General features: G+C 34.1%; 1 protein-coding gene and 1 pseudogene across 3 annotated transcripts; both read right to left on the reverse strand.

Annotated features, from left to right (window-relative positions):
• Positions 1-15,517: 15,517 nt before the first annotated feature.
• On the reverse strand, positions 15,518-21,111 carry LOC112789432 (uncharacterized). 3 transcript variants are annotated; one of them, XM_025831319.3, is made up of 8 exons: positions 20,956-21,111; positions 20,745-20,802; positions 20,206-20,455; positions 19,897-20,112; positions 16,620-19,814; positions 16,266-16,447; positions 15,997-16,138; positions 15,518-15,915 (listed from the first exon to the last, which is right to left on the reverse strand). In XM_025831319.3, exons 3-7 carry the CDS (start codon positions 20,410-20,412, stop codon positions 16,057-16,059), a joined length of 3,882 nt encoding a protein of 1,293 aa, XP_025687104.1. In that variant the 5' UTR covers positions 20,413-20,455; positions 20,745-20,802; positions 20,956-21,111; the 3' UTR covers positions 15,518-15,915; positions 15,997-16,056. The 3 variants fall into 3 exon arrangements, with proteins under 3 accessions (XP_025687104.1, XP_072082753.1, XP_025687103.1); XM_072226652.1 differs by having other exon boundaries at positions 21,033-21,106; XM_025831318.3 differs by having other exon boundaries at positions 20,745-21,031.
• A 2,993-nt stretch (positions 21,112-24,104) lies between these two features.
• Positions 24,105-25,322, reverse strand: LOC112772741 (nuclear poly(A) polymerase 3-like; annotated as a pseudogene).
• Positions 25,323-25,780: the final 458 nt, after the last annotated feature.

Here is a 25,780-nt window from a genome sequence, read left to right on the forward strand (position 1 = left end):
TAAGGCCAGCTGGTAGACCAACTAAGAGGAGAAAGGAATCAGTTTCACCTCCAGCTCCAGCTGATGACCACAAAGTTAGAATGACCTTCTAGGTTACCTGCAGCAAATGCGGAGAAAAATGTCACTATTTTAAAACATGTAAGGGAGCACCTAAAAACCCTAACTGGCAACCTAAAAGCAGGAAACATAAGAAGGTATGTTTGAAAATTGCACCAATTAATGATGATGGGATCAATAATGAGGTTGTTGCTCCAAATGTTGATCCTGCACTAGTGGCTGCTCCTCCAGTTCATGTTAACTAGAGTATAGAAAAATTGGCTTTATGTTCTTCATCCATGGAATTCTAAGTTAATGATGAGAAAAATATGTATTATTTTTCAGGGTAAAACCTCTGACCAAACTCACAACAACCCCAAGCCTTAGAAGCCTAAGCCTACTTTAAAAGAAATTAGGGTTAGAACTGTGAACTGACATATGCTGTGTTTTTTGTTTTTTGTTTTTTTGGGTTTAGTGCTATGCTTGACTGTTTGTGTTGTTAAATGTGATTGGTATGGAATGAATGCTCACTGTTTTTTTATCATATTATTTTTTGCAACTAGAACAAACTAAGTCTAAGAAGCATAAGAAAAAGATGTCAAAGAGGCTACATGCTCCACAAGATGGATAAGAGAAAATCCCAATCACACAGTCTGCTTCTCCAGTGGTAAATGCTATTCACTTTGGGCTACTGTATTATTGTTCAACTCATTTTTTGTGAACTAACCACATCTTGTAGAGGTTGTTGCATAGCAATCTCAAACTGAACCTGCACCACCAATCCAACCAAGTCATGCACCACCAGCCCAGCTAAGTCCTAGATTCAGGCCCAAGAAGAAGACTTTTAGGCTACCAGGTCTTCTGAATCCATAGCCTCCCCTAAATTATGGTCTTAATCAGCCTGCACTACCAGTCTAGCCTCTTTCAGGCCACCTCACTGCTACACCAAAAAACAATGAGACCATCTCCAAAGAAACAGTGGCAGCAGTAAGTGGAGGAACTTCCTCAAAATTATTGAAATTCATTCCAACACCAAATTTCAGGCCACCAAAGCAGACTTAGTTAACTAGGATGGTTATACCATAAGACATCGCATTTAGTTATCTGTTTTTTATGTTGTTTCTGTTTTTGGGTTGCTAATCCAAAATTTGGGAAACTAGTACCAAGTAAGGACATGTTTTTTGGAAACTTTGCCTTACATAGTTTGTGAGTTTTACTTTGAAAACTTTGTCTAACATAGTTTGTTAGTTACCATTTGAAAACTTTCCCTCACATGATTTGTGAGTTACACAATGCAAACATTGGAATTGTGAAATGATAATATATCATGTAAATATTGGGTAATTAATTAATAATTAGTCAATAAATTAATTATTATTTAAAGAAATTATAAAGTTAAATTTTATAATTTAATGAGGTAGAAATAATTAAAATATGAATTTTGACACTAATTTTAAAGGATTTGGCCTAAAATTGGATCAAACGGGCAGAACCGATTGAATGAGACCCAAGACCCAACCCAACTCACTAACATATATGAGCTTCAGCTCATCTTTCTCCCTCACCAGTGAAAAACACGCTGAACACAAGTGAGAGGGGAGAAGAACATAGCAAACCCTAGTTCCAAATTCAAATCCACTTAATTTTTAATCCAGAGCTCCGATCGCGTTTGCGGCTATGCGACCACCGCGTCGAGCTCTACAAAATCCACTAAATAATTTGGTAAGTACCTCACTATTTCTTGCTCAGCCACTCTCCCTAATTTCGAAAATTCAGGATTTGATTTTGAGAGATTATGTGATTTTGGTGTTTAGGATCAAATTAGCATTGTGGACTTGTTGAGTCTTGTTCCAAATTTCCATTGGTAAGGTGAATAATCACTAACTTTTGTGAATCATTAATAATTATGAGTCCTAAGTTAATTTTTAGTAATATTGTTGGTATTAGATTATATTGTGAGTCTTTGGATCAAATTGGTGGTGTTGCAAAGCGAGAACTTGAGTCTTGGTGACTGGGAGTTCGCGTTTGGTGAGGACTTGAAGCATTGAAGCTTGAGGAACGGTAAAATTGAAGTGTTTTGGGCTTTATCGAGGAATCAACTAAGGTATAGTTTTAGTTTCTTATAGATAACATGTAATGCTTCGTGGTAACTTAGGCTAGATGACTATAGGATAAGTTGTATGATATGGAAAGTTGAGGATTAGGACTTGTTGTTAGAATTTGTTGAGTGAGTGACTGAAATGTATGATAAATGATTGATGATAATTTGTATTGAATAATGATGTTGATGAGAATGTGTGATGAATGATGATGATATTGAGTTAGGATGATGACATTTGAAATGAATAATGATTAAGTGTGGTTTAGGTTGAGAATGCTTAGAGGTATTAATGAGAGTTATGTATTGATGATGAATAATGTTTGTGAGTATTGGGGTTGTGATAGCCGTGAAATAATGGGTTGTGTATTGAGGCTTTAGTAAAATTGAGGATTGGTGATTTTTTATAAAAATTTGATTTTTTTTGACCAACTTTGCCGAGACATAACTCTACTTTCAAATCCTCAATTTCTATCAAACTTTATTTAAAGAAAAATTAAGCCCGTGAAGTTTATGCCGTTCAAAAAATGGATGAAAAATAATTTAAAACAAGAAAGTTATGCACGTGAGAAGTTCGGAGCAAAAATCTAATTTTCTGCAAACTTAACAGCTTTTGAGAAAAAAGGTAGTGTCGCATACGCGACCTACACGCGCGACGCGAGCTATGCTCACTGTTTTGCAATCTCGCGTATGCGGGGCAAGACCTGCATACGCGAAACCTAATTTTCTAAGCTCGCGTACGTGAGAAAACGCACGCGGCGTGATCACTCCTTCCTATTTTGAAATCTCGCGTATGCGGACATAGTCTCACATACGCGATCCCCTTGTTTTAGCCAAAAATGAGATTTTTGAATGTAAAGTCAGTCCTCTATATTTTAAAACCTCCTTTATACTCGTTTAAGGTCCATTAGTAAGCTTTTAAGCCTTAGAATGAGGGTGAGTCCATTAAATATGAAGGAGGAGACATTTGAAAGGATTTTGTGAAGTGTTAACTGAAATAATGAAGGGTTGGTTGATTGAGGAAGTGCGGAATACTGAGACTATCATGAATGAAAGATAATTTGATTGATTAATATAATAAATGAGACATGATCGAGGATGATTGATGATGAGCATGTTTATGTTTTCTCTCTATTTGTAAAGTATATCAGACACTATATCCCATGAGTGTGTCAGCCACTATATCCCAAGAGTGTGATGGACACTATATCCCAAAAGTGTGGGAGCACTTTACCTTGAAAAGTGTGTCGGGCACTATATCAAATGAGTGTGGCGGGCACTATATCCTTAGAGCGTGGATCCCAAGAGTATGGGAACACTTTATCTCAGGAAATGCGACGGACACTATATCCCAAGAGTGTGGAGGCATGTCAGAGAGACGATATCTGGGTTAGCTATCGGGTGTGTTAGGTTCTGGCAAAGTAACCGACACGTGAGCTTACGGCCAGTAGGAAAGGCATACATCATATGCATTTGTTTGTCTTGTTTGAGTTTACATTACTTGAGTTTGCCTATTTGAATATCTATGCTTATTTGCTATATGTTCTACTTGTTGTATCTACATTTTATCTATGTTTTCCTTGTCTGTATTGTATGTCTGTGCAACTGAGATCCCCCTTATCTGACGGATGAGTGACAAAGGCTGTTCTCCGACCGGCCTTGGCTTTGCAGGTTGAACCGGAGCTCGATATTCTCTATCTTTGACACTCCGACCTTATTATATGTTTATGTCCTTACTTTTTTTCATTCGCAAGTTTATGTTACGTGAGCGTTGTGCTTTTCTTTTCACGATTTTGTTTAAGTTTTCTTTCAAGGCTCCTCGAATATTAAATTCCTTCAACTATTATTATGTATATATTTAATTTTAGAGATCGTAATACCACACCACATCTGTTTTACGACTTAAGTGTAAAGCTCTGTGTAGTAGGGTGTTACATACAATCTTTGTGTAAATGTGCATTATTACTATGTTTTTTAGTTTCCTTCAACCTTGATTTTGTCAATCAATTATACAGAAATCATGGAATGTACAAAATATGCATAACTGAATACACAATGTTTATTAATCCAGGACCACAGTTTATTATAATTTCATAGTGTAATCTTTCACTGGATTCCTAAATTGTACCCATTATGAAACATTAAATTTACACTAACAAAAGTATACTAACATTATACAACTGTAACTAGACTCCATCCCTTTCCTATTACAATGTCCAACAAAATCAACCCAAACAGTTTCCAATTGCTAAAAGCACCACTGTTCTTCTCATCTTTTTTTACCTCATCCATCTTCTTCTCTATCTCTACAATTCTGTCTTCCATGTTTTTCGTTGGGTCTGTACTCCATCTTGTGGCACTTCATCAATACAACAATAGGCAATATACTCATCTAGTCAGGCAAAGTATTTGCAATGTCGTGTGTTGTTCTATATCAAAGATGCCACTGTTAAACGCCAAAAAATTACAAAATAACTCAGCAAACCAAACAAAACCCTAAACACAAATTTTACCTTAAAATAAGAACAACAAAAAAAGTATCCTTGAATTTTTTTAAGTGCCAGATTCGGACAAAATGGCGTAGGATCTACAATTACACACTGAAGGAACAAATTTCTTCTTCATCCTTCTCGATGCTCCTTCCAGACTGCTTCCATCGGCACTCATTCGACTGCTCTAACTCTCCTCACACTCACCGCATCTTTTCTCACGAATGAATAAAGAATCAAAATTCACAGTACCCATGCCCACTGTTGTGAGTCCTCTCACATAGTGTAACACCCCAATTTTTATAAAAATTAAATACTTAGTTATGTTTTGAGTTCGGTTCGATAAGAAAGAAAAGAAGAAGAAGAACAAAAAGTAAAGGAAAGAAAGATAATTAAAGAAATCTCTACCACAGGAGAGCAGAGAATAAAAATTAAAGAATATATTAACTAAAAGGATATCTGCCACAGGAGAGCAGAGAACAAAGATTAAAGGAATATATTGATTAATGAAATGACTGCCACAGGAGAGCAGATGTGACATTGTTTGGGCCTTAATGCCAAATGTAAGGTGGGGACGCCCATACACTGAGAACTGTTTTCTAGATGTACGCTTATTGATTTGGAAAGTCACACTGTATGCAGCCTAGCCGTACGACTTAAAGTCACACTGTATGCGGCCTAGCCGTACAACTTATAAGCACACTGTATGCATCTGGAAAGCCATATCTGGGACTTGTGCCTGGGTAATGTCGGGAGCGGGTAGGCAACCAACACATGAGCTCATGGCATGCATTAGGGATAGACATGCATCATCATTGTTTGCATATTTGCATTTATTGTGTTTGCTTATCTTGTCTCTTTGTGATTGTGCTGTTTGTTTTATTGCTATTTGTTTGTGTGTTGATCTGTTTCTTGTGCTATTAGTTTGTGTATTGAGGTGACTGAGAACTGAGGTTATGATTGAGATTTGTCTTAAGTTCAAAAATTTAAAGAAGGTAATTAATTATATAAAGTAATAAGTAATAGTAAAAAGTATTTTCAAAAGGTTTGATAAAAATATAGTTTTATTGAGTAAAGTTAATTATTTGCATTTTATTTCATTACTCTTACAGCATTCTCATTCCCTACTGAGAATGCGTGATTTGTTCTCACCCCAAAATCTTCCACCCTTTCAGTGACACAGGTTCGAAGACTAAGTTTGAAGCTGCGGACGGTTATTCGTTTTATTTGAGTTAAGTTATTTGTTGAGTTACTTTCATAGAATTCTCTCGCCTTTGTTATTTTAGATTTTATTTTATACAGAGGGATAGAAATTGTATTCGAGTTTCATATTGAATTCACTTGTATAGTATTTATTATTATTAATAACTATGTGATTATTATTATTATTTGAATATCTTTTATATGTGATTTTTAATTACTAAAAACAATTTCCTGGAGTTTTCTATAAAACTGAAACACGATACCGAACTAAAGGCTCAATATTAAATAATTAATAAGAAAAACAGGTTAGTAATATCTTACTTTTAGCACGATCATGACGTGCTAAAAGTTAGGGTGTTACACATAGACTAAAGATGAAAACCCTAAACCCTTTGAATTGTACGAGAAAGGGGAGATTATGAACCCCACGCAACGACGACGTTTCAGTTACAGGGAATGAGTATTTAGTCCCTGCAACAATTTCCAGTGACACGTGACACTTGCATTTGACAACTCAGCCTCCAACTAACATGTGATACAGAAAACCTGTTTGCAACCGATTACAAGGGTCGATTAGTTCACTTATATCAATAGATGGGGACCTGGTTGAGGTTTAGTCATGATCAGGGTGCGACATATCCCATGGACAAATGGTCAGGAGCCGAAAAGGGTATTTATCTTAAACAACCTGAAAATTGTAATATTGAGTTGTGACGAGAAAAGTGTTAACAAGTTTTATAACATAATAAGTGGTTAAGAGAAATTTTAGAAGATCGGCAAAATTTATTGTTTTTTACTAACAATTAGCTACTAATGTTTAAAAATATTGATAAAAAGTATATTATTAAATTACTAAACTAAAAGAATTAAGTTAATAGCTAAAAATAATAGCAAAAAAATAATAAATTTTGCTACTCCTTTAATATTCTTCAGTAGTTTAATAACTTGATTAAAAAAAATTAAATGATCCTTTGCTGCATAACATGAGCAACCAAAATTTAGTGTTACCATAACAGGTTCTACCATTACAGGGTTAGAGATCAACTACTTCACATAGTATAATTCTTGATTATCCCTTGCACAAAACCGTAGCAGATGTTCATAGCTTTTGCTCAAAGGATAAAACTAGCTTTTTTGTATTTTTAATTAAGTACATCGTTTCAATCAAATTCTATTAAAAAGAATAAAGGAATTTGAATTTAATTAATGGTAAATTCTATGATGTAAAAAGAAAATTTTTTCTACATTTGTATATTTATATTGTCAAAAAGGTAGTGTGATAAGTATTTTAAAAGAGTAGTTGAAGAGACAAAATTTAACATATTATAGATAAAATGTAGTACACTTTGTTTTATGCAGGATGTGAATGATGTATTGATTAAATAGGCTAATTATATTTATGTTAGTTAGTTATTAAAGATAATATTGGGCCTGCTATAATTTTTTTTTTATCTTTGAACTTTTTGAATATACACTCTCTCTCCCCATATCACAGTAACAACTGAACAAAAATTTTGAACCAATAACTCTAAGCTAAAGTTAATATAAAAAGAAATCTAAGCTAATAATTTTTCTTCCAACTCATGTTATTTGAAAAAGAAAATTCAATTAATTACTTTTATCTACATAATAAATATTATCTAAACAATTAATTTTTACACACAAAAATTTATTAATATTTATTTTAAATTAAATTAATAAATGTATAATATATATTGGAAAGTTTATCATTCTTCTTCAACACACCTCTATCGTCTCAAAGAGAAACTAATCGTATAATTTTATTAAATCTGTTCAGACATATTTTTTTTGTTTAATAAAATAATAAATATTAAATATTCACTCAATAACATAGTTTATTCATGGTAAAAAATTAATAATTTAATTATAAATAATAGATTACATCTAAAATGTTTCGATAATAATTTAGAGTATTTAATATTTTTTTAGACAATTTTTTTGGAATATCAATTATTAAAAGATTTTTCTTTTTTAGTATTTAAAATTTTCTCTTAATTATTTCTTATGAACAACTGTAAATAAATATTTTAGTGCAAACAAAATAACAAGATAGCGCCTACATAATATCAAAAAAATAACTATGTTTTCTTTTTTTTTTGTGTCTACCATGTTTAATTTTGGGTGCACATATTTTTAGTGAGTTTAATTTTAATATATTGACAGTGTAAAAATATGTTTTACACAATCATATAATTATATTTGATCTTTTGAATGACAATTCATACCGTCAATATAAAAGATAATTATTTTTGTTAATGTAATGTTACGTCATTAGATGTAGATATAAAATTATTTTATACTAACACTGCGTTAAAATTAAATTTATTTTTAATTTTCCTTTATAACAAAAAGTAAAGTCTCTTGTTACAATTTTCATTCTTAAAAAAAAAAAATCAACTCTCCCAAAACGTATATTCTCTCTTTCTATACCATAAAAATGACAGTATTACAAATACTGTTTTGACATCAATATTTTTTAAACAATTAAATATAAATTTTTTGTTTTATTAATTAAAAAATAATTTAAATATATAAATAATTAATAACAAACTATTTTTATAAGATGTCAAGAATATGTGGTGTTTGAATAATATTTTTAGTAAAGTATACTTTTTGTCCCTAAAGTTTGGCAAAAGTTTCAAAAATACCTCTAAGTTTTATTTTATTTCACTTTTGTCCCAGAAGCTTTCAATTTGCATCAAATATACCCTCGACGACTAAATTTTCAAAAAACATTAAGACCAATCTAACAATAATGCATGAAAATTATGTTTGATTTGTTTGTATTGAGGGTTATTCTTATGAAATTGTTGTTGAATTAGTCTTAAATTTTCTGAAAAATTAGCCATCAAGGGTATATTTGATGCAAATCAAAAACTTTTGAGATAAAATTGAAACAAAATAAAACTTAGGAGTATTTTTAAAACTTTTCTCAAACTTTAGGAACAAAAAATATACTTTACCCTAATATTTTTTTTATAAATATGTATATGTATCCAGAACAATATTAACAGATATATTGATATAATATTTAAATTAAATATATATAAATATTACCATTAATTTAAATATATTTAAATACGTATATTTTTTTTGTTGGTTAAAATATGTATATACATTTTTATATTTGTGAAACTGAATATATCTAAGTCATCAAAAAGAAAAAAAAGATATATATTAAAATAAATAAATATTAATTTTTTGTGTGTAAAGTTAATATTTAAAAAAAAAAAGAACGTACATTCAAAAAGTCCAAAGATAAAAAATTATACAAAGCTCAATATTATCTTTAATAATTAATTAATATAAATACAATTAGCCTACTTAATACATCATTCACATGCTGCACAAGACAACGTGCACTACATTTTATCTGTAACATGTCAAATCTTGTCTCAACTACTCTCTTTTTAAATTCTTGTTATACTACCCTTTTAACAACACAAACATACAAGTATAAAAGAATCTTTCTTTCTACACCATAGAATTCACCTTAATTATAATGTAAATTCCATGAATTTACAAATCAATTCAATTCCCATTTTTTATTCATTCAAAAAAAATCTGGTTTTAAACACAACAATTTCAATTTCATTGTTTTCCAAACTACTCAAAATCCCACTCTATTACCTGCTTTAACAACATCTAAACTAAATGAAAACTAAATTTACTCATTTATAAAATACGATAACCCTTTTCTTAAGTAAAACTTTATCCAGCAGCATAAGGTACACGAATATTACCATGCAGCGTTAGGCCATAGATTATGGATTTTACCGAGGGATAAAATAAAATTCGAGAGCATACATTAGAGAACTCCGAAAACGACACATTATTAAATAGGTAAGTGGCAGACTGGCAATCAAGGAGAAGAATAAAAAATACAATCGAATAATGTTCTGAGTTACAATTACACTTGCAGTAGTTCAAAATAGTTACAGTATTTAAAGAACCACCAATTGGCAAGTACCAAAACTAACCTATGGTTACAACGAACCCCCCCCCCCCCCCCCCCAAAAAAAAAAAAAAAACAAACAAACAAAACAAAAAACAAAAAGAATACAGAAAAAGAAAACATCAACTATGATCAATGGTCACAAGAGGTTATATAAAGGAAACCGTTTTGGAAGGGAAAAAAAAAAAGAGGAAAAAAAGGACAGGCAATAGTTAACACCTGGGAAAAGTTGTCGCCACACTTCAGAAGAGAAATACGTTAGCATGAATATCTAAATATCTAATGAAATAACATCGTACATATGATATTGATACTAAAGAAAATTTGTTCAACCACAAAACATGTTACCTAATTCTGATACACGCTATGAACATCCAACTTTATATGCACTGATTGGGCTACCCGATACTTGTTTAGTTCAATCAATTTTACATTATTCCATAATGCTATTGGATGGATGTAGAAATCAATGATTCTAAATAAATACAGACAAATTAAAATTTAGGGTGTTAATAATCATTATCCATGTCAAAGATTGACACAATTTTGGGGGAAGCGTGATGTGTTTTTAACTTTTAAGGACTTCACACTAACCATGATCTGAAATTAAAAGGTGGCTACTCTAAAGGAGGTAATGTTATGACATGTCTATGATTGCTCATTTGCTCTACACTATAACTGATCTTTTGCTACCCTGGTTCGTGCCTATTTTGTCTAGTTTACCACTTCTATCCAGCTTATTGCTTCTATTATTTTGTTTAATATTTTCATCACGGAATCATCTTATTATGTATTTGTCTAATCCTATTTGAGTGTTGATGTCCCTAGCTAGTCCTTGGTTAAAATGAAGCCTTACTACAAATACAAATACAAATACCAGGCCTCTTTCTAGGTGGACCATGTTGAGTCATTTGAAATTTTATTATATTCTATTACTCCAAAAGATGGAAGGCAAACTATACGACACATTAGGTAATTGATTATACTGAAAATGAACTCGCCGAAGATCTTATTATAAATGTTATATATGACCTCAATAATATAATATAATAGACTGTTACAACTATAAATTTGACGCCATAAATCTTATACTGCTAATGCTCTATACTATTATACCCTTCATAAAAATACCAACTGCATAAACAGGCATATTTTAGCAATCTGTCGTCTTAATTATGAATTTTAATTTGTATGGTATACACTATATTTTATGCCTTAGTACCTTAGAAAGTTCTCCAATCCCCACCTCCTAGTTAAATTCCTGGCTATGGCCCAGAACTTGATCACCTCTCTCCCACCCCCCAATTGCTACAAGTAGCATTCACATGATTGCGTATCTAAAGCTAAACTAACGCACATAGTATATTATCAAAATGTCAAGTTATTTTTCTTGTTTTATTATAAATTCATATATCTAAATTGCCTAGCATTTAAATCATTTACTTTACAATTGCTCCTAACAACTCTTTAATCTTCTTATGGTACTTCCACTAATTTACATCAAACGTTATTTAACTTGTGACCTTTGGTCTCAAAAACTAGAAACTAATTCAGGTTTTCTACACATTTTGGGAGGTACATACTAGGCAAAGGGAGACACTTTCATTTGTAATTGTCAATTCCAAACATTCCATGTCTGTCATTAGAAGCCAATTGATGTGTTGTCTCAAAATGATTTCAACAGAGTTCAAGGTTAAGCATCTTACTATTCTATAAATTTGCATCATTGTGAGAACTAAAGTAACTAGGGCATATAGACTACACATGGCAAGCAATCAACATAAGTTCATTCAATATACAAGCAGTGGTTTTAGATTGCGGCCATGGCATGTCAGATTTTGAACTAACTGCCATCTTAAGTGTGTGGCATTGCAGAAAAGGCATTGAGCAAATGGTGGCCGCATTGGCGGTGGCACCATGGCGGTCGAATACAAGTATGGCGGAAATGGCATTGTTTTTTGGAACTTTATAAATTAGAGGGGTGTCTTTTGGTCATTTTAATAACCCTAAATCTAACATTTATAAGTCAAACCTTCTCTAGTTCTCATATCCTGCCTCTTTCATGCCCTCTACTCTCTGCTGTTCACGCTCCCTCTCTGCTGCTAGAGGAAGAGGAAGACCACAATGAACACAACGGAGGCATGATGGTGCCATGACCAGCAGAGGAATACGACAGCATTGGACATTGTTCAAGTTTTTGTTTTTCTATTCTAATCCTCTTTTTCTTTTCCTATTCTCACCCTCAAAAATTTTTTCCTAATCTAAACCCTCAAATTGCTTCTGCTGTTGCTTAATTTAAATTAATATTATTATTTGTCAATTAGAAATTAGTTTTAATCTTTAATATTGATTGTTATAAAATGGACAAATAGTTTCATATTATTATTGATAAAGCATTAGTAGTTAGTAGCTTAGATATAAATTTTTTCCTTTGTCTTTTAGTAGTTTTATTATATATATATATATATATTTTTAATGTATCGGCCATTTCCGCTATTTGCCTCAACACCATCTGCTGTAACCTCATGATGGTTTTTTACCCTTCCGCCATGAGCCACCATCCACCATCAAAATATATGCAGACAAGTTAAAACAGCCTAGAGAACAGACTCTTGGTTTGAGTTCAGAAGGAATCTATTAGCAATTTTGCATAAATGATTAAGATTGAAAAATAACGAACCTGATAAAAACACAATGACAATGCAGAGATTGAAGCCAAGAATTGCCAATCAACAAGCATATCTCACCACTTCAATGAGTGCTCCCCACAATGTGATAGAAAGATGATATAAGCTTTAACTAGGAAGAAGCAGTTCTAGGAAATAAAATACAAAAAAGATAAAATAAAATAAAATCCAACAACCTAAAAGCAGTCAATTTTAAACTCTTGTCACTATCACCACTACAAATTATCTGTATCCATATATAGATTACATGTTACTCAATCAGAACCAATGTACCATAGCAGAGTATTCCTAAACATATTGGTGAATTGAATACATCCCCCTATCCTTTAGAAAAAGTTATCATAAACTAAAGTCCTCTTACATACAGTTTCCCAAGTTTCATATCATCAACAATCCAACTATACTTGTTGACCCTATGAATCTGTCAGTGACGCATCCTAGTTGCTTATGCTTTCCTTATTAACTATTGTCTTTGTCATCCCCGATTATGAGTCTTTATTGCTATGACATTGATAAAATATACAATTGTTGTTCATGTTGTGTATAAACATACACATTAATAACTTTTGTATATCAACCCAAAACTCTACTAGAAATTCTTGTACTTATTTAAATGTTTTCTATTCAAATTAACTGGCCAAACCCTATATATCCTAGATTTTTTTTTTAATTTTAATAGGTAATGTACCATTTTGTAAATTTGTAGTCAAACCTGTGCCTATGCAAACAACTAACAAAATTAGCCAAGTTCATTCAAAACTAATGCCATAAACTATATTCATGTTTAGACCTCCTAGTTACCAAATACGTTAAGATTAAAACCCAGTTATTAAGCGCTGCTCCTGTCAACATTTCAAGCTACATCTCCGAGAACACATCAATTTAATGCTCTATCGATAAAAAAATAAGGAATATAACGGACGGCCTCTTACAAAAGAAACCAAAAGCATGCCAATTTGCAAAATTTACAAGACATTTTTGCTTTGTTTTACCCACAGACTAAGGTTTGGTTTGGTAAAGCTTTCACTTTTTGAAAGTAGCTTATGAAAGCTGTCTTTTAAAAGACAGCTTTTTAAAAACTGCGGCACTTGCGTTTGTTAAAATCAAATTAAAAATGACGGGTAAAACAGCTTTTAAAACTTCAAAAAATTATAATAAACATGTTTATAACAAAGAATAATTTATTTTTTCAAATTCTTTAAAATTTTATATAATATTTTAAAATAAAATAATTTTAAAATAAAAAATTCATAATAAACATAAATATAATAAATAAACTTTTATTTTTTAACTTTAAAATTTTATATAAGTATCATAAAAAATTATTTTATCCTGAACATCATCATTAAAAATACCTAACTCAAATCTTAGAGACTAATAGTTTAAATATTTACTTGATTGTGCTAATATAAATAGAGTTATCATTAGCCAATAATAAAATTTGTATGTAATACAGCGTTAGTACTGGATACGTCCATTACCCACATATATATATTGGCTCACCTTTACAGATCACAAAAAATGGGATACATATCTCATAAACTATTCTTATGATTATATATATCTATATTTACATATGTATATACATGCAAGAGAAATTTTATGATTGGTTTTCATAAACCAAGTCATCCTCTTCACATTTCAAGGAAGAGATAAAAAAACAAACATAATAGATCTACTGAAAATATACAAAAACAACGCACAAAAAAATAATATAAATAGATAGAAGTTCATACCTAATATGTGATAGAGATGTATTTGTGTTGAAATTTGTGAAGATTAGGTTGAAAAATAAAAAATATATGAAGACTGTGTTAGAATTTGTGAAGGTTAGAATGAAAAGTTAGAAATATATGAGGATTTCAATGGCAATATAATAGCGGGAAATATGTGCGGGAAAATAAATAAAATTTGATAAGCACAAGCCAGCTTTGAAAAACTCCTGCTTAGGTGCTTTCAAAGGCACCCTTAACTTTTAAAAGCCGCAAGCACAAGCACTTGAACTTTTTAATTTACTAAACGCAAAATGAGGATCACCTCTTAAAAAAGCTTTACCAAACCTAGCCTAAAAATTGTTATGATTATTAAACTTCTTTTACACATCAGATGAAAGTATACAATGCACTAGTACTCTAGTCTTATTGAGTAAATGGCATCATCCTCCATAGTCCTAAGGAATATTAAATTATGTCTGGATATTAGTGAAAATTTGGTTCAAGTTATTCTCCTAAAAATCTTTTATTGGCTAGATTCAATTTAGGGCATAATAGTTAGTCTAAAATTTTACATTTTTGATGAAATTAGAACAGTAGTGATGAACAATGATGCACTACAACATTTTAATCCTCCACTATCAAATACGCTAGAAATGCCAATGCCTTGAGGAAAAAAGTGCCAAAAGGGCGCTCCTCAATTTATTTTGCTGTTTGAATTCTTCTATGGAATAAGTATTAACAATTCTCTACATCAATACGGTTTAATTCTTCTCCTATTTAAACAAACCCCAGAGGCTCTCCTCAAATTAGATATCGTTGTACAACCTTCACCACTTTCTTAACAAACTCATTCACTTCTTTCCCAATAAACAACTTGCTCAATTTAGAAGCTATACCTATGGATATTGATGTCATGCATGTAACCAACCACACTAAGGCTTTGTTTGGTTGGAGAGAAGTGGAGGGGAAATAGAGGGGAGGGAAGAGAAGTTGCACATTTTTATGTGTAATTTATGAAGGAAGTTTTGCAACTTTTTTCCCCACCCTCTATTTCCCTTCCACTTCTCTCAAACTAAACAAAGCCTAAGGGATACGGCTTAGTGGTTATTGAAGCCTTTCTATGTTTCTGTCTATAAACCGAGTCTAAATGGACTTTCAAACTACTAACATATAAAAACAGTAATTTAAAAGTAGAATTGATTAAAGTATGAGTTGGTATAAGAAGTGTGGCTTTGAAATTAATTTGCAAGGAAAAGATTTTCCTCGTTTCTTTGATACAGCCAAAAACAAAATAATGGAATAAAAAACAATAATAGCTCCAAATAGGAATATCCCTTTTCTATGATAGTGTTGAGAAGTTATACACAACAACACATAATAATGGAAATTGCATAGCCTTTATCAAGCAACATTTTCAGAAAATTACCTAGACAGCACAACATATCATACCATAATGCAGAGGCATCAATGGACAATGGAGGCCTCTACTAAAGCCCAAAAGATAAACATTCATATGTATTGTCCTTACCATTAGCATCTAAGCAACATGGGCAGAATAAAACGACAAACTGTTAACAGAGCACAAAGGTTGAAACAAAGGTTGAAACAACTATTCTAGTTATAAATTAATTTCAAATTCAAAAGCCAACAAACTTAACTGCCAATGTACTTGAGATCCCAAAAACATCTCCATTAATATGATGGTAGCAACCTGAAATGACACAAGCAGCATAAGCAACTTGGGAAGTAGAATACGGGCATCAGATAAATAGTAATCTTATTGCAATAATACCGCAGCAATATCTTTGGTTGAAATCTGCATGAAAGCCAAGTAACCGTAAACGATGGCTACTCAATGTTTATTTCCTCGACCCTCAAAACCAGTGTTTCTTGTCTTGTTTCCATCTTTGACTGAGGAATGTTCAGTTGGTATTCTACCAAAAAAACGAATTTACATGATTAAATAATAAAGGGCTGACTACCAGAGAAAAGTTTAACCTTAGGTATATTAAAATAATGAAAACAATTTTAAAGAAAAAAAAAATAACATAAAAAACTTACAATTTTTGTTTCTTCACATTTTGTTTGATGCTTTTAACTATATCCATAGCCGTCCTCTGGTGCTCCCTTGTTTGAGAATGCAAGTCCAAACCTTCAACTGTTTCACAATCAACTCTACATATCCGGCACCAACCCATGCTAGCAGGCTTCCTTCTCACATTATCAAATGGCCTGGCTTCTCCCTAAAAAACAAATAGTAAATTATAAATAAAAGAAATCATTAAAATTTCCATCAACAAGAATGCATTTAACTTCTTTTTAAAAGGAAAGGGGGGAAAAACTCAATGCATTCAACTTAGCTATATGATAACAGTAACAAGCATAAAAATACCATGTGAGCAATTGAAACTTAACTGGTAAAAATCCAGCATCATTAGGAAAACCAGGAAGAGAAAAGCTGCTCCTGAACCCAGGTTCACCAAGCTGCGGATGACCTGGCCTGTTTCCTTTGCTGAAAGATTCAAAACTTCGAGAGCCAGGATGGGCACCATAAACTATAGGTTCCCCTTGATGCAATTGCCTTGAAAAGTTATGCGGACCAAAATGTTCACCCCTTTGAAATGGACCAGCGAATTCATCTTGGCCAATAAAATTACCATCCCTTGGATGTTCACCCAATCGAAAATTACCAAAACCCTCAAATTCATCTCTATGCAAATGACCAGGCAGACGAGGAAACCGACTATCATGGAATGCAATGCCAAATGGCTCACCAAAATGACGTGCAGCTCTTCCATCAAAATCATCTATATCTGCCTTACCAACAAGCCCACCAGAGTGGGGCCGCATTCTATGGGGAGGCATATCAGGATATTCACCACCAGGACTTCTGGGAGCCATACCGTCCATGTGATGTCTCCCATGTCCAGGACCTAGGCCAAGATAACCAGGGTGGAGAGTAGCACCTGATTTGTTAATGGCCTCATCATGGAAACCAACTGGCCTCTTCCCTGCCTCGAGTGGATCAAATGAATGATTTCCATATCTAGGAACTGGCTCAGTGTCCAAAGGCATCCTAGGGAATTTCCTGATACCATCTTCAAACTCTCTTCGATCAAAATTTTGATGTCCTGGTGCCGGGAAAGAGTTAAACCTTTCATCCCGGAAACCAAAATCATCAGGAGCATGTACTAGCATATTGGCAGTCAACCCACCGTGCATATCTCTAGAAGGTTGTGCACTAAATCGTGGCCCTCCAATACGAGATGAATTAGATGCACCAGCATGAAAAGGAGGTTCCTGACCTTGATTATATGGCGCTGCAGGTCCAAGAGACTGAGGTTGAAAGTTTTGCCCTGGTGTGCCAAATTGGGTGCCAATACCTTGCGGCTGCTTTAACATGGTTGCCTGTCCCAAATGAGGATCATGGGTAGGTACATGATTCCTTACAAAAGTAGAAGAGTGTCCAGAAGGGAGAGGATCATTTGGCCCTGCTGAACGTAGCACCTGTGATCCTAACATTGCAGAAGACCTCTGCTGGACAGCAGCATATTCAGTCATTGGCTGATGTTGCTTACCATGATCAGCAGCAGGTCTTGAAGTGTGTGCATCATCATTATTCACTTCATCAGTTTCAGACTCTTTCTTGGTTTCCATCTTCAGCAGAGGACCATCTTGATTCTCATTGCTCCTGGGAGCAGAATGCTCATTACCGTTATTTTCAGCAACCTCTTCCTTACCAACACTCTGACCCACTGAATCACCATTTTCTAATGAATTGACATTTGGGCCTGAGGTTTTCACGGCATTTTGATCTCCACCATTTTGCTTGTTCCCAGCATCAATAGGCTTTATATCCATTTTGACCTTTTCAGATTTCAACTCATTTTCTGATAACGATGCTGTATAAAAATCTTTAGAATTTTTAGCAAGTTTCCCAGTGGCAGAGTCAGTGTGCTGTTCAGTGGCATTGCCTTGCCTTTCATGAGGTGCTGGAGCCCCAGACTGCAAATCAGAAGATAGCTGCACTTGATTATTGGTCCCAACCAACAAATTATGGTTTTCATGCAGGTGGCTGGAACCAGTTTGCCCTGGTCTAACTGGAATGTTATTAGCAGTGTGTGCAAATGCCTGTATTTGTATTGGATGATTGGGGATTGAAGGTTTTCCAACAGCATTTTGGGATTGACTGAGCTGAGTGCTATTTAACGGTGCAGGATTACCTTGTGCAGGTGGATAAGAATGCCTGGGAAATGAATGTCCTGGACCTTGAGGTCGTAAATGAGAAGACATGGGCATGTGTGCAAAAGGTTGCTGAGCCAAACTTTGTTGAACTGGTTGCAGGGTAGGACGGTGGTTAATTGGACCAGGTTGTTGATTGGGATTAAAAACCGGCTGCTGTTGGATAGGAGGGGTACCTTGGCCTTGAACAGGTGAAGGCAATAAAGCTGGCTGTTGCTGATTAGGAAACATCACCGGAGTTTGATGTGGGTGCATCACTGGAATTTGCTGAGGAAACTGATTCTGCATCAGGACTGGATGCTGAGCATGAGGCAGAGGCCCACTTTGAGCATGCATCTGCATACCATGTTGAGGAGCTCCTGGCTGAGTACTCTGGTGAAGTTGAGGTTGTGGTTGTGGATAAGATTGAAAGCCTGTTACTGCATTTGACGATGCATTTTGTCCTTGAGGTTGGACACTAGGAGTTAGGGACTGGTGAGGACGCATTTGGGACTGAGAAAGATGTTGAACTGGAGCATTAGGGTGTGCTTGTGAATGAACTTGAGGTTGAGAAACAGGATACTTCTGAGCTGGCTGTTGAATTTGAGGCTGTGAATGCTGAGCTTGAGAGTGAGGCTGCTGATAAGGAGGAATTTGCATATGTTGCTGAGGTTGAGGGTGAGGCTGGACAGCATGAGGAACTAGGGGGTAAGGATATGAAGACTGAGGCTGAGAGAGTGCTTGGGTGAGACCCGGTGGATTACTCTGTGGCAGAATCTGACCATGTGGCGTTACAGCAGGTTGAAGCTGCTGCTGTTGTTGGTTAACTTGCATCTGATTCTGTGGTTGCGGAGCCACAGGAGCCGGAACTTGTGGAAGCGGATTAGAAACTCCCTGCGGTTGAAGTTGAGGCTGCGCTTGGTGTTGGGCTTGTGGCTGAGGCTGAGGCTGGGGCTGGGACTGGGACTGGGACTGGGACTGGGACTGGGGCTGGGGCTGGGACTGAGGTTGGGGCTGGCTGTAGGGCTGCTGGTACTGTGGACCTACTGGTTGTTGATAAGGGTAGTAATGTTGATACTGCTGTTGATAAGGATCTTGACCAGGGTATTGCAGGTAGTATTGTTGATATTGTTGCTGCTGATACCATTGCTCTGCGGTTGGTGCAGCAGTCTGAACATTCTGTGTTGGTTGAGATTGAGATGCTGGGTTAGGTAGCTGACTCGAATCCTGCCCAGATGTAGTTGTTGTAACAGCGGTTTGAGAATTCAAAGCTTGTGAAGCCACAGCTCCAACTGGAGCAGCAGTCTGGTTCTGATCAGTAGAGGCAACTGTGCTGGTGGCTGAAGGTTCCTGGGTAACGGCAACCTGCTGTGCCTGACTTTGCACACCCTGTCAACCAAAAAGCATAAGAAGGCAAGATGAGCTACAAAATAAATCAAAAGGATAAATGTAATGCATGAGTGGAACTTACAGGACAACTTTGTGCATGCTCTTGTACTTGTCGATGCACTATTTGGATTCCACACCTATTGCAAACAACAGGAGAATTGCCAAAAACACATCCAGAACAATGAGATGTACACTCGGACAATGTTCCTTGCCATGTGCATCCACTCCTGTGATATAGGCAATGAACAGGTATTTTTCCAATAGTTTCAGCAAGTGCCTTATTTGACTCTGTAAGAGGCTGCAATTAAATTGAGACAAGCAAGTTCATAAATTGGTAGATGCCAAACAGCACCAAAACAGGAGCATTTGTAAGTAGAAGCAAGACAAATACCTTAGAATCCGCCTCAGTGACCAAGTAACCATCGTATGGGCAAGCTCTCGTTGTGCTCACTACATATGTCAAGCATGGTTTGCAGTATAAGTGAGTGCATTGTGACTGCATAGCCTCGCTTGGGTACACAAGGAGGCGACAAACTGGACAGAAGTACTCTCCCGCAAGTGATTGAATATTGACAATGCACTCATTATCGAATCCCATATTGAACTATAACTTTCCCCTCAATTCCAACTGAACATAAACCCTGAACACGAACGAAGCCAATCAACACTACATTCTATCATTAATGAATCAGAGAAGCTCATTACTAAAGGAGCTGATAGTGCAACAGTACACATTATAGCTAGCACTAGCATATAGCTCAAAGGAAGAAAAACAGCAATGTTAGTTAATATAATCAGATTCGTGAAGGGAACAATCATAGAACATTCGATTACGAATGAAAACAAGGGAAACAATGAAATAAATGGATTCGGATTAAAGCGGCAATGTAAAATAAAAATCAATAAGATTTCTCGAGAAATGTTCAGAACCTAAAATCTTGATAGGCGTTCCAATTCGAATAACAGAAACCCTCACTGCACAAAAAACCTGATAGGGAAAAGAAAAATGAATCAATAGCAAGAACAAAGATGATTAGTCATAGAGAAAAAAGAAAGAAAGAGGATCGCTGCAAGTGTCAGTGATTTTGTTTTCGAGAGGAAGAAAGGGTTTGAAAATCAGAGATAAAAGAAGAAAACGAACACACAGAAAGAGGGAATGCGGTTTTGTGGTGTTGTGTATTTAAGAGTGACAGAAACGAGCTGCGTTGTGTGTGCAACCTTCCCATATGTCTTTCCGCCACTGAAGAAACGACGGCGTTGCCTATTCATTTCTCTTTTTCTTTTGGGGTTTCTCTTTATTTTTTACTCCAATTTAAAATATTTATGAGTAAACATCCCAAAACACCTGCCGAAGGCTTCCTTTGTTTACTATTTTAAAATATATAAGAAGAATATTTTCTTTTTTTAACACTATTTGTAGAGATCTTCTAAATTTTAAATTTTTACTTTAGAAAAAAATATAAATTTTTATCTTTAAATATTTTTTTCTCATATTTTTTTTATTCCACCTATAAAATAAATGATAAAATATCACATTTTACGATCTAAAATTAAATTCAAAATTTTAAAAATTCAAATTTTTATTTTTATGTGATACTTACACTTAATATGTCAGTCAATTCACATTTTGCAATCAATTGTAATGATTTATTAGTCTAATTTTTTTATGAGTGAAAGTTGTTAAATATTTTGATATGGTTAAAAAATACAAAATTTCACAGATAAATAGTCAGTAATATTCACTCTTATATATTTGTTTTCATCTTGATATTCAAAATTTACATGCCTTCATTTTGCAAAAATAATTTTATATACAATTATCTATATCTATTATCACGCAAATAGCATTTTGTAACATTTGATGAGGTATTAAAATGAAATTTGATAAAATTACAAGAAAAGTATGTGCGTGTATATATAAACTTTCATAGAATTTATATTTTTAGAAAAAGGTGTTGAGTATGAAAATTTAGATTTTATTTAGGACAATTGTAAATGTTATAGTTATGTACAAACAGATTGTAAAAAGAGTTTAAAAGGTATATCAATGGTTGAGAAAATGAACTCTTTAGTAGAGATGTTTTACCCATTACATATAATAGTAGCAGAGGAGATCGCAATAATGAGTACAATGAAAACAGATGTAATGAAAAAAGTTTAAAATTTAAATATTTTCGAATTTAATAAGAATAAACAAGCTGATTCTAAAAATAACGTCAATTCAGATATGACGCCTATGAATGTGTGTAAGGCAATAAACAAGTGCACGAGGGATAAACAAGAATGTTATGCATGGGGTAATTAATAATGCCAATAATTTGAATAAGTTATGTTTTTTCGCAGAAAAGGAAAGAGAAAGATAGTCTGAGACTCTTCCTTTAGACAAAAGGCAAGGTTTGATAAAAATAAATTTTCATACATTTTATATTTTGAGGGAAAAAAAAGTGTTGAGTACTCTAGAAGAGGCGCTCCATCCACCACATGTGACGGTAGATGATGAGATGGTAGCAACGGGTGTGACGGAAGTTGGTGGTGCAACGGAGGCCACAGGTGCAACAAAGGAAGTTAACAAAATCGAATCTTTTCAAATTTGGTAAAAATCAACCAGCTGATTCTAAGAATATGTCAATCCAGATATGGCGCATTTGAGCATACACGAGGGAAAAAACAAGTACACAAGGAAATAAACAAAGATGTTATGCATGGGACAATTAATGATGTTAATGATTTGAATGGTCATTGTTTTTCGTAGAAAAGAAAAGAGAAAGATGATCCAAGACTTCTTTTTTGGAAAAAGGACATAGTTTTATAAGCGTGCACGAGGAAAAAACAAGTGCACGAGGGAAAAACAAGTGCAGAAGGGAATAAACAAAAATGTTATACATGGGACAATTAATGAGGTTAATGATTTGAATAGGTCTCGTAGAAAAGGAAAGAAAAAAATGATCCAAGACTCCTCATTTGAAAAAAAAAAGACAAAGTCTAATAAAACCACGAGAAAAGAAAAGAAAAGAGAAAGAAAAGACAAAGTGTATGTGTTAATGATGTTAATTATTTGAATAGGTTACTATTTCTCGTAGAAAAGAAAAGAGAAAGATTATCCAAGACTCCTTTAGAAAAAATGACATGATTTTATAAGCGTGAACAAGGGAAAAAATAAGTGCACGAATGATTGAATAAAGACGTTATGCATGGGACAATTAATGATGTTAATGATTTGAATAGGTCATTGTTTCTCGTAAAAACAGAAAGAGAAAAATGATCCAAGACTCCTCTTTTGAAAAAAGGACAAGGTTTGATAAAACCATAAGAAAAAGTGTGTATCAAGAAAAGTGTGTATGATTTTTCTCGTAGAAAAAAGAAAGAGAAAGATGATCCAAGACTCCTCCCTTGAAAAAAGAACATGGTTTTATAAGCGTGTACGAGGAAACAAAATAAATGCACGAGGAATAAACAAAGATGTTATGCCTGAGATAATTAATAATGTTAATGATTTCAATAGGCCATTGTTTCTCGTAGAAAAGGAAAGAGAAAGAACATCCAAGACTCCTCCTTTAGAAAAAGGACAGGATTTGATAAAATCACAAAAAAAGTGTGTATATCAAGAAAAAGCACGTGTATCTGTGTGTGTGAAAGTTTAGATCTTATTTGTGATAATTATAATTGAGGGAGGTTGTAAGAAGATTCTGAAAGGTGCATATATGGTAAAAGAAAAGAATTTTTTAGTAGAGGCGCTCCATCCACCACATGTAACATAGTTGATAAGATTGCAGCAATGGCGGAAGGCACAGGTGCAATGAAGGAAGTTCAAAATTTGAATCTTTTCGATTTTTGTAAGAATCAACAAGCTGATTCTAAGAATAACGTCAATCCAGGTATGGTGCCTATCAGCGTGTATTAGGAAATAAACAAGGCATTATGCATAGGACAATTAATGACATAGTTGCAAATACTCGAATTAGTATTTTGATCGTTTAAGATTCTGAACTGATCTAAATTAGTATTTTGACCTTTTAAGAAAACAAACCAATATGAACCAGTCAATAGTTAGCTACACAGTCAACCAGTCAATACATGTATGTTCACGGTGGTCCAACAGAACTAGTGAACACGCTAGAAAACCCTATTTTGGAAATTAATTCCAAAAATAACAACGTTGAACCTTATACAAGCTTAAGCTGATAGGAGAAGGCAATATTAATGGTTATATCTCTAACAACACCCCCAAGAAAGAGTCTCTTTTGGGTTTGCTTGATGTTTGTATAGGCATTCTTTTCTTTTTTATTTTTCTTATGCTATTTTTTTACTTCTGGGACTCATCAAATATCGAACTCTTGACTTTTCGAACATAAAGTTCTGAATCACATTTGGCTCACTTTTGTCGGGATTAGTGTACTTTGTAAGACTAGGATCACAAAAACCCTGGATTCCTTAAAAAATGACGAGAAGACTGTGGAAGCGTGACTTGACCCAACCAACCCAGTCCCTAAGCTCACATTGATTGGTAGTACAGAGGTAAATCTTGACAAATTTGAAATACCTTTTTGAGTATAGAAAAAGCTTATCTGGTTTCAAAAGATCACTTGTCATATTGCATCCACGTACAAACTCGGTCCTGATCCGATTGAAAGTGCTTTTGGTTATATTTGAATGGCAAAATTCATAAGAGCTAGATGACAGAAAAATAGGCATGAAAGATCGCATTTCCATACTCTCTAGTTATTTTAGGAACATTCCTTCCTACAGTATCACTGACGTAGGTCAGGACCAAAATGCAAACGTTCAGAAAAAAGTTCATAATCAAAGCATTTATGAAGGTATCAGGATGTCATTGACAAAAATAAACTGCAATAATTGCCAAAATAGACTCCTCCCAAATAATCATGTAATGTGCCATAAACTCCTTACCTTTTTGCCCATAATTTAAAACACCTACCATAGCTTGAAAATTTTCAACATTTGGTACTAGCTAAAAAATGCATTTATTTGCTTGTACATCAGACAAGCTTTTCTAGCTAGTATCATCAATATTCCTCAAGAAGAATGGTGTAGTATGTCAACACTCTCAGGAAGATATAGTACTTTCAAGCAAGCATATGAGAGATCAATGAAAATTCCACCGAATTCGAATAGCATCAGATGGATTTTTGCACTCTTGACACAATAAAACTCTGACACTTTTGACCTACTTTTAAGCATGTCGTGCAAAACAACAAAGAAGTTTCTCAAAAGAGTTGCAAAGTAAGGAGCAACACACAAAGCATCAATGTTAGACTCAGCATTGTAAACTCTTAGGCCATAAGATCCATATGTCAATACTGTGGGAGATGTAGCTGCAATATGATGCTTTGGTAATCGTCGTTCTTCAGCGACCTGCTTGATCCATATTGACACAATCTGTTTGAGCTTTTAAATAGCTTTCTTTCTTCTCTCTTTCTCTTACATAGAAGGAACAAATCATTCGTTAGCCATAAATTAAAGAAGAGACGTAGACCTTCGGTGATCCATTGAAAAAGGTTGAAAGGAAAAGGTTGCAGTAGTGGAATAAGCACTCTCGTAGAACAATCAATAGGCAGAAATAGCGGTGGAGATGGAAGCAGCGGCAGCAGAAGATGAATAGGAGGGTCCAAAATGATTCCGCTTAATGAATAAGAATAAGAAGGATAATGAGAAGAAGGAGAAGAATAGGCAATTATAATTGTTATGGTAATGTGTAGGCAGATTGTAAGAAGAGCCCAAAAAGTGGATATATGGTAAAAGCAACGAACTCTTTTATAGAAGCGCTCCATCCACCACATGTGATGTAGCTAATGAGATCGTAGTGACGACAAAGGCACATGTGCAATAAAGGAAGTTCAAAATTTGAATATTTTCAAATTTGGTAAGAATCAACAAGCTGATTCTAAGAATAACGTCAATTCATATATGGCGCCCATGAGCGTGCATGAGGAATAAACAAGGCAACG

This window comes from Arachis hypogaea, chromosome 3, assembly GCF_003086295.3.
Source record: "Arachis hypogaea cultivar Tifrunner chromosome 3, arahy.Tifrunner.gnm2.J5K5, whole genome shotgun sequence".
Lineage (NCBI taxonomy): Eukaryota > Viridiplantae > Streptophyta > Magnoliopsida > Fabales > Fabaceae > Arachis > Arachis hypogaea.